The sequence below is a fragment of the Orycteropus afer genome, unplaced genomic scaffold (assembly GCF_000298275.1).
Source record: "Orycteropus afer afer isolate SDZICR_OR568_19922 unplaced genomic scaffold, OryAfe1.0 scaffold00549, whole genome shotgun sequence".
Lineage (NCBI taxonomy): Eukaryota > Metazoa > Chordata > Mammalia > Tubulidentata > Orycteropodidae > Orycteropus > Orycteropus afer.
This window is the reverse complement of record NW_006922136.1, coordinates 253,101-262,230: the sequence shown is the minus strand read 5'-3', so window position 1 is coordinate 262,230 and position 9,130 is coordinate 253,101. Positions and strand designations below refer to the sequence as shown.

The 9,130-nt window shown below is 42.4% G+C and overlaps 1 protein-coding gene across 1 annotated transcript in view; it reads left to right on the top strand.

Moving 5' to 3' along the window:
• Nucleotides 1-9,130, top strand: part of TRPC5 (transient receptor potential cation channel subfamily C member 5) — a 210,457-nt gene that overhangs the window by 153,762 nt on the left and 47,565 nt on the right. Inside the window, exon 7 of the mRNA XM_007955942.1 lies at nt 1,883-1,910. Coding sequence (XP_007954133.1) covers nt 1,883-1,910 — 28 coding nt within the window. The remainder of the gene's footprint in view (nt 1-1,882; nt 1,911-9,130) is intronic.

Here is a 9,130-nt window from a genome sequence, read left to right as displayed (position 1 = left end):
AGGAAGGTTGGGAAATCTATTTCTGTAGTGATACTGCCTCGGAAACCCAAGGAGGGGTCGCCATGAGTCGGGTTCGACTCGACGGCATTGTTTGGTTGGTTTGGTTGGCTGGTTGATGAGTTGAGCTTTTTCTGTGCAGGGTGCAGAATTGCTGGTGGTATGGATATATTGCTATGTCACAATCTGTGTTTCTGTGCCAGAGCATATTCTGCTTCAGTGGTTTATAGAGTCATTCTCAAGATACAGTGAAGGAGGGATCACTGAGGTCTGTGCTAAAGCAGGGCAGCTGGTTGTGTCATACATTATTATTGTTGTGGTTTGTGATTAGCGGACGTTTGCTTCTCCCTTTATCCTTATATCCCCCTCCAGCTGCTTACTACCCTCTTTTGACATGTCTTTCACCTCTCCACTGCTCTTCCTGGTGTGTATTCTAGTTCCATCAAGTAAAGCTTCCCTTGATGCCATTTTTATCAGATTCACTCATATAAAAATATTAGGTGGGAGAGACAGACAAGTCTCACAAAGTTTATTGACCTTAGGCCCTGTTCCTAACCCCAGCTCAGCCACTTGGGGCATATGTTGTCTGAGATTGGTCATCACAAAACATGAGGCTCATGATGGTCCGTGCAATGGCCTCATTCAGTAAGTAAATAAGAACCTTTGGTTTCTTTGGCTGCTATGGAGTGTTCACTCTAACACCAATAGCAAGTCAACAGCATTTGCCTCAGTGAGCCACATCTGCTAGATGACTTGGGAAGAGCCTAGATAGGTAGGATTGATTGTCCCCTTCAAGGTAACAGCATTTGGAAGCTCACATGATGGATGGACTCTCTCACTACAGAAGACAGCATTGCAAATTAAGACATTCACCTGTATAAACCTGGCACTGCAAAGATAGAAGGTGAGGCTGGAGGTAGAAAAGCTCTGCTGGTGGATATGAAAAGGCCCACTGCACCCTAGGGAAGGGCCAAGGAAGACAGGTGGTCTCCATGTCCACCCCTAGGCATCTGGGACCAACCTAACACTCTCTGAGCTCAAAGAAAAAGGTAGTACTTCACACATGTGTCACGATCTTATTATATTTTTGGCTCTATCACCAGTGCTGATAATCGGCTGCTGTGCACTGGTCTGGCTGCCCAGTTGTTGAAATATGGAAATATTGCCATAAGAATAGGTGAATAAGGAGCTCTGGTGGTGTAATGGTTAAGGAATTTAGCTGCTAAATCAGTGGCTGGAACCCACCAGCCGCTCTGCAGAAGAAAGATGAGGCAGTCTGCTTCCACAGAGATTTACAGCCTTGGAACCCAATGGGGGTCACTATGAGTTGTAATCACTCAATGGCAATTAGTTTGGTTTGATTATTTTGAATGTATGAAGAGCTGTCATCCCAGCTACTCCTCTGGGACACCCTCAGACCTCCTTACAATTCAGCAAATAAAGGAGTAATATCTGGACCAGAAGGTAATAAGATAGTACCTTCTTCCTGTGCTAAAGCTGGTATACATCCTGATTGACTGGTTTCTTAAATAGTATGAATATCATTGTGGTAGGGGGAATCTTAGGATGCTGTCCCTTCCTCCATACTAGATTTTACACCCTAATCCTCAGACCTGAACATATGATGAGATAGCACACTTAGGATTATGACAGTTACCTGGAAAAAGGCATTTGATAAATGTATTTTGGTTTACTATCAGGGAGATTATACAGGCAGGCCTACAATAATCACATGAGTGCTTTAAAGGCAGAGTTTTCTCCAGTTGGTAGCAAAAGAGAACGTCAGAGATTTGAAGTACAAGGATTTGAAACACCATTGCCATCTTGAAGATGGAGCAGGCCATGTGGTAGGTAAGAAATGTAGGTGGCCTCTAGGGGATGAGAGCAATCCCCAGCTGACAGCCTGCAAGGATGTGGAGACCTCAGTCCTACAACCACAAGGAAATGAATTTTGCCAACAATAAATAAACTTGGAAGGAGATTCTTCCCCAAAGCCTACAGATAAGAGCTCACATCTGACTGATACCTTGATTTCAGCCTTGTAGAGATTACCATGACTGAGGTTATTATAACCCAGAAGAGAGAAGTAGGAAATAAAGTCAGAGAGGTAGTAGAGTCAGGGGAAGTTCTTACATTCTGAGACCTCTGGCTTCTACTCTGAGTGAGATGGGGAGTTATGGGAGACTTTTGAGCAGAAGAGTGGCATGATCTATCTTGTGTATTAAGGAAATAACTGTCAGCACTGATTGAAAATAGACTGAAGTAGGGCAGGGGCCAAAACAGAAAAACCAATTATGAGACAATTGCATTAACCCAAACAAGACCTAACAGTGGCTTAGACCATGATGGTCATGATGGAGGCAAAGAGAAGTGGGTTGGATTCTGGATATATTTAGAAGACAGACCTAATTTCCTAATGCATCAGATGTGAGGTGTAATTAAGGATGACATGAAGGTTTTGGGCTTGAGTATAAGGAAGGGTGGAGTTTCCCCTTACTGAGATGGGGAAGAGTGGGAAAGGAGCACGCTTGCAGAAGGGGCAGAGATCCAGAGTTGGGATTTAGACCTGTAGACTTGGAAATGGCCAACTTGGAGATGTTGAATGGGTAGTGAAGCATACAGGTCTGAAAGAGGAGTCCAGGCTGGAGATGTAGGAGTCATTGGCATATACATGATATTTAAACCCATGGGACTGGATGGATGAGGTCACTAAGGGAGTAAGTGTGGACAGAAAAGAGAAGTAAAAAAATGAGGTCCTGGAAATTCTAACATTCAGAGATTGGAAAGATGAAGGTAAATCACCCAAGGAGATCAATAAATAACAACCAGAGAAGTAGGAGGAAAACCAGGACTGTTTTTCTCATCACAGTTTTCCCTGTACTAGCGCAGTTGCCATCAAGATAGTTCCGACTCATGGCAACTCCATGTATGTCAGAGTAGAAGTGTGTTACATACGGTTTTCAATGGCTGTGATTTTTCAGAAGTAGGTCACCAGGCCTTTCTTCTAAGGTGCCTCTGGGTAGATTTGAACCACTAACCTTTTGGTTAACAGACAAGCACATTAACCATTTACACCACCCAGGGATACCCAGTATAGTGAGAAGGTAATACATATGTTAGCACATGGTAGAGCCTGGATTTCAGCTGAAGCAGTCAAACCCAAAGAACCACACAAAAAAGCGGTACCCTCTCATCTTAGCTCAAGGCCAGGAAGCACTTGAAATTCACTTTCACTTTAAGGCCCATAGCACACCTTTGTTGCTTTCCTAGTTATACTACAACTCTGAACTGTCCAGTTTCCAGTTTCTGAACCTGCCAGGATGGAAATCACTGATGCTCCATCTGATATACCTGTGTCTCTATAGGCCCCAAGAGCTGTCTCTTTGGGAAATACAAAACAATAAATTCTGCCAGCTTTCAGTCTCACACAACAGTCCAAACCACAGAAGCTACAATAAGTCTAAGAAATAGTATAACCTCTTTCCAGGTGAAGGAGTTGCTCAATTCCAGCTGTAGGAATTTTATGACTTTGGAGCAGAGCCATTTCAAATTTTAATAACGGTCTCTTCCCTTTGGGATGCCCTCAAGCAGTCTTGGTATTGATTTTTCTCATCACAGCTTGTACTTTTCCCTGTTGCCAAACCATTGTCAGCAATCAGGGATTGTTACATCTCACTAAGGATAAAGCAAACATTCAGAACCACAGAGGCCATTTTAATAGTGCCTGGCACCTTGGGTAATGTGCAACCTATGACAACCTGCATTTTAATCAGCCAACTGCATTTTATTTATTTATTTATTGCTACGTTCTGCGAAAGATACAAGGGTTTGTTGCTCTAATATTTATAAAGAATGTCTGAAGTCTAGACAAGAAGGTCTGACATGAGTGAAATGACAACAGTGCTATTTCCATGAGTACAGTATAGTGATTAAACCAAGCATGCACACAGGAGTACTCAGACTTCCTGGACTGGAACCTTAGTTTGCCACTTAGTGTGATTTTGGGCAACTTCTTACCCACCTGCATCCCATGTACCCAGCTAACACCACCTTTCTCCCAGCCTCACACTTCCCCAACTCACCGTTCCACTTGGATGACTCACTCACTGTCCCTAGGTTCTAACTAGAGGGATTCTATAAGAAGAAACTAAGTTCTTCATTCTGTTTTCCTGAGCTGAGGAACTGCCTCACAGTTCTCTTGTTCTCCTTCAGTGTGCCCATCAGATCTCCAAACATCCAATTTCTTATGCCTCCAATACTTCCATACAACTCAATGGACATGTCTACACCTGCAGAAGGTAGAAAGTTCAGAGCTACCAAGCTCATTTGCATGACAAGAACTCCTCATTCAATTTACACATCCTGCCTTGGGACAGCTCTGCCTTGCTCTTTTCCAAATAGTTTGTTTATGCCTAAAGCCTTCTTAACATTATCTCCACACCAGCAAATGGACTGTCCAAAATCCAGCTTCAATGGAGGAGCAGTTCTCTGTAAACACTGCATGTGGCAAAAAAAAAAAAAGGCTGGCTTTTTACTTCCACATCGTGCTTGGGCCTGGCCCGGTCCTCCCCCTGTGGTCTGACAGAATAGGATTTCTTGGTCATTCTACATCAATGCCTGCTGGTGGTTTTGTCACAAAGTAAGCTGTCTGAGAGCCTGCATCTGCTGGGTACAAGAGCTCTATCACCTCAAAATGCTTAGGATATACTGTGGCAGGTCTCTGCTGAGCAGCAGCCCCTACTTCCAACAGCAGCATCGCCTTTGCTGCCTGCTGCCACCTGGCGATGATGTTGGTGATGGACGAAGATACAAGGGGGAATGAGAAGAGGGCGAATGAAGGGAAGCAGATTTCCGTCCCTTGTGCTAAAGGGCTCCCAAAGAAGGCAGATTCCTGAGCTGATCCTTTGCATCCCAGATTCACCTGCCCTGGATGTTCATCAGGAACATCAGCAGTTGTCACGGACTGTAACTTGGGTAACTCGAACAGAAACAGGACCAACTGTGTGAATGACAGGAACGACCTAATGCCCAAAGAATACCTCTACCCTTCTGTTGGCTGACATCCTTTACTTTTTCATTCATTCACTTAACGATAAATATTTTTTTTTGCATGGAGAAGTAAATGAACGTAACATTTATTGAGAAACTACTATGTACCACACTATGTTCTTGGCACTGGGGATGTAATAAGTGATAGATGAGCAAGACATATTTGGTCCCCATTTTCATGGAGTCTATAATCATGGAACTACAGTTTCAAATTCCACTGTTTGCATTTCTGTTCTTCCCCTTAAGACTGTTTCTAACATTTATTGATTCGTGGACTTCTTTGATAAACTGATGAATATGGACTCTTGGCCAAGAAAACTGTACATATGAACACAAAGTCCAGCACAAAATCTCAGAGAGTTTCCAGACATCCTCCCACCATCATCCACAAACCTTTTGTCTTAAGACTTCGTCCCCATTTATAATGGAATATCCTTCAGAAAGGTCATGCTTTGTGCTGCTTTTAGGTCACTTGTGAGTCAGTATAAATGAGTACATCCAATCCATTACTGCTTAGAAACAAGGAAAGCCAGACTTTGGCTCGCTTACTTTGGACACATCGTCAGGAAAGACCAATCATGAGAAAGACATTATGCTTGGTAAAACAGAGATCAGCAAAAATGAGAGAACCCTCAATAAAATGGATTGGCACATTAGCTACAAAAACGGACTTGCATATACCAAATGATCATGAAGATGGTGCGGGACCGAGCAGTGTTTACTTCTGTTATGCATTACGTCACCATGAGTCAGAGCTGACTTGATGGCAACTAACAATAACAGCAATCCCTTACTGAGATTAGATTTTCATATGGTGCCAAGCACATGACAAGCACCATGAGGGCAATGCACTTGAGGAAGACTGGAGAATGGACACCAACAAGAAGAAAAGATACGGGAGACCCTAAAAAAAAGGCACCATCATTACAGTATCGTAAAAGATCAGATCTGTGCAACATCCCTAAGCCTTCAGCTTCTACATAAAATAACAACTGTTAATGGACAGTCATCAAATGAAAATGACTGTGTTTGCATTTCAAAATATCTCAGAGCTGAAATTCAGGAAAATATGGCCTTCCGAAGGATTGGCCTCTGGATATTCTCTTTATAGGCTACTAATTCCACTTGTCTTTAAAGTGCCGAAAAGCAAAGATGTCTCTGAAAACTAAGGTGTGTCTAACCCAAGCCATGGTGTTTTCAGTCGCCTCATATGCATGTGAGAGCTGGACAATGAATGAGGAAGACTGAAGAAGAGTTGATGCTTTTGAGTTGTGTTGGCGAAGAATACTGAAAGTACCATGGACTACCAGAAGAATGAACAAATCTGTCCTGGAAGAAGTGCAGCTGGAATGCTCCTTGGAAGCGAGAATGGCCAGACTTTGTCTCACCTACTTTGGACATGTTGTCAGAAGGGACCATTCCCGGGAGAAAGATATCATGTTCAGTAAAGTGGAGGGTCAGCAAAAAAGGGGAAGACCCTCAACAAGATGGATTGACACAGCAGCTGCAACAATGGGCTCAGGTATAGCAAGAATAGTGAGGCTGACGCAAGACCAAGCAGTGTTTTGTTCTGTTGCACATAGGGTCGCTATGAGTCAGAACCAATTTGATGGAACCTAACAACAACAACAATTCCACTTGTCACTTAAAGTTGTAAAGCATTTCATTTTACTTGGATCCACAATCAATGCCCATGGAAGCAGCCAGCAAGAAATCAAATGGTGTATTGCTTTGGGCAAATCTGTGTTTGAAGTGTTAAAGAGCAAAGATGTCACTTTGAAGAGTAAGGTGCACCTGACCCAAGCCATGGTATTTTCGACAGCCTCATATGCCTGTGAAAGCTGGACAATGAATAAGGAAAACTGCAGAAGAACTGATGCATTTGAATTGTTGGTGTTGGTGAAGAATTACCACGGACATCCAGAAAAACAAACAAATCCGTCTTGGAAACAGTACAGCCAGAAGGCTCCTTAGAAGCAAAAATGGCCAGACTTCAATGCTCATATTTTGGTCACGTTGTCAGAAGGGAGGAGTGAAGGATATGCTGCTTGGCAAAGTAGGGGGTCACCGATGAAGGGGAAGACCCTCAACAAGATGGGTTGATCCAGTGGCTGCAACGATGGGCTCAGGCATATAGGAAGGCTTGTGAGGACGGTGCAGGGCCGGGCAGTGTCTCGTTCTGTTGTACACAGGGTTGCTGTGAGTCAGAGCTGACTGGATAGCACCTCACAGCAACAACAGTTCCACTTGTGGACCAATCAAGTGCCCATGATCGAAAGATCATTGCTGAGGAATATGATTGTTTTCATTGTTGGGGCATGTGATTCTTTTTGGTTTCTGCCTTGTTCCCATTACCCTTGTTCTGGGTTTCAGGAATCAGTTGACTGGAAAGGCAAGTGTTAGAAATGTCCTGTAATTTCTGAGCAGCTTGAGATTTTGAAACTAAATGTGAGTTCTGAATTATTAATACAAATAAGGTCTCTCTCTCTTCCTTCGGTCCCTGCAGCCCTGTGCCATAGCCTGGCTCATTGTGAGACACAGCATGGACCAGATGGTGTCCTTTAGCTACAAGATAGAAGTCAAAATATCTAGAAAGATGATCAGAGGTCACGACTCACTGCATTATCTTGCCTTTCATTTGATATCTGAAAGAAGAAAAATTATCTTATCTCACCTGTCAAAGTAAATCTGCTTTTGTTCCAAAGGGGAAATTAGAGGAGCTCTAACAGTAAAAATGGGGGAAAAAAATAGTTGCTTTTCTCTCTTTCTTTTCCCCCTCACATGATTTTGCTTTTTTCCTCTGTACTCTTTCCCAGTTACCCCTGGGCATGCCTGGGCCTCTAAAATTGCTAACTAATCACAGACTTCATGAAAAATGCATTTTTTTTTTTAATCTCAGAGGTCCTCTTCCTAAAAGTAGCATATTGGGAATCTCCCTTAGAGAAAAGAAAGTATTTTAAGATTCCTCATTTATTAGTAAATTAACAGCAATTATTAAAGAAGGTTTGGACTACTAGGATTAGAACACTCTCAATTGACATGTTTGGTGAATTAGAGGGTCAGTGAAAAAGGGGAAGACTCTGAACAAGATACATTGACACAGTGGCTGCTAGAATGGGCTCAAACATAGCAATGATTGTGAGGAAAGCACAGTGCTGGGCAGTGATTCATTTTGTTGTATATTGGAACACTATGAGTCTGAATCCTAACAACAACAGTATGCTCACAGGATTAGTCAAGAAATCAAATGATGTATTGCATTAGGAAAATCTGCTGCAAAAGACCCCTTTGGAATGTTAAATAGCAAAGATGTCACTTAGAGGACCACGGTGCACCTGACCCAAGCCATGATATTTTCAATCATATCATATGCATACAAAAGCTGGACAATGAATGAGGAAGATCAAAGAAAACTTAATGCATTTGAATTATGGTGTGGCAAAGAATACTGAATATACCATGGACTGCCAGAAGAACAAATAAATAAATCTGTCTTGGAAGCAGTGCAGCCAGAACGTTCCTTAAATGCAAGGATGGTGAGAATTCGTTTCATATACTTTGCACATGTTATCAAGACGGACCAGTCCCTGGAGAAGGATATCATGCTTGCTAAAGTAGAAGGTTAATGAAAAAGAGAAAGACCCTCAATGAGATGGATTGATACAGTGGCTGCAAGAAGGACTCAAACATAGCAATGTTTGTGAGGATGGTACAGGACTGGGCTGTGTTCCATTCTGTTGTACATAAGGTTGCTATGAGTCAGAACTGACTCTATAGGACGTAACAATAACAACAAAGATTCCTGGAGATATAAAGAAGTTTCCATGACTTTATGGATCCTCTAGAAGGTTATACCATAGGACTTTTCATTTAATACTTCATTTCATACATTTTATACAGGCAAGCTAATCTCCTCGGAGATATTTTCTGTTGAAGTCCATCAATCCTCAACCAGGATACACTGTCTGACACATAGTAGGCTATCTCTTAAGGAGGAAACAAACAAATTAATGAATATTTAATGGCTACCACGTCCCAAAATATTTTGAAGTGTGAAAACAGAGCAAATGACAAAGCTGACCAA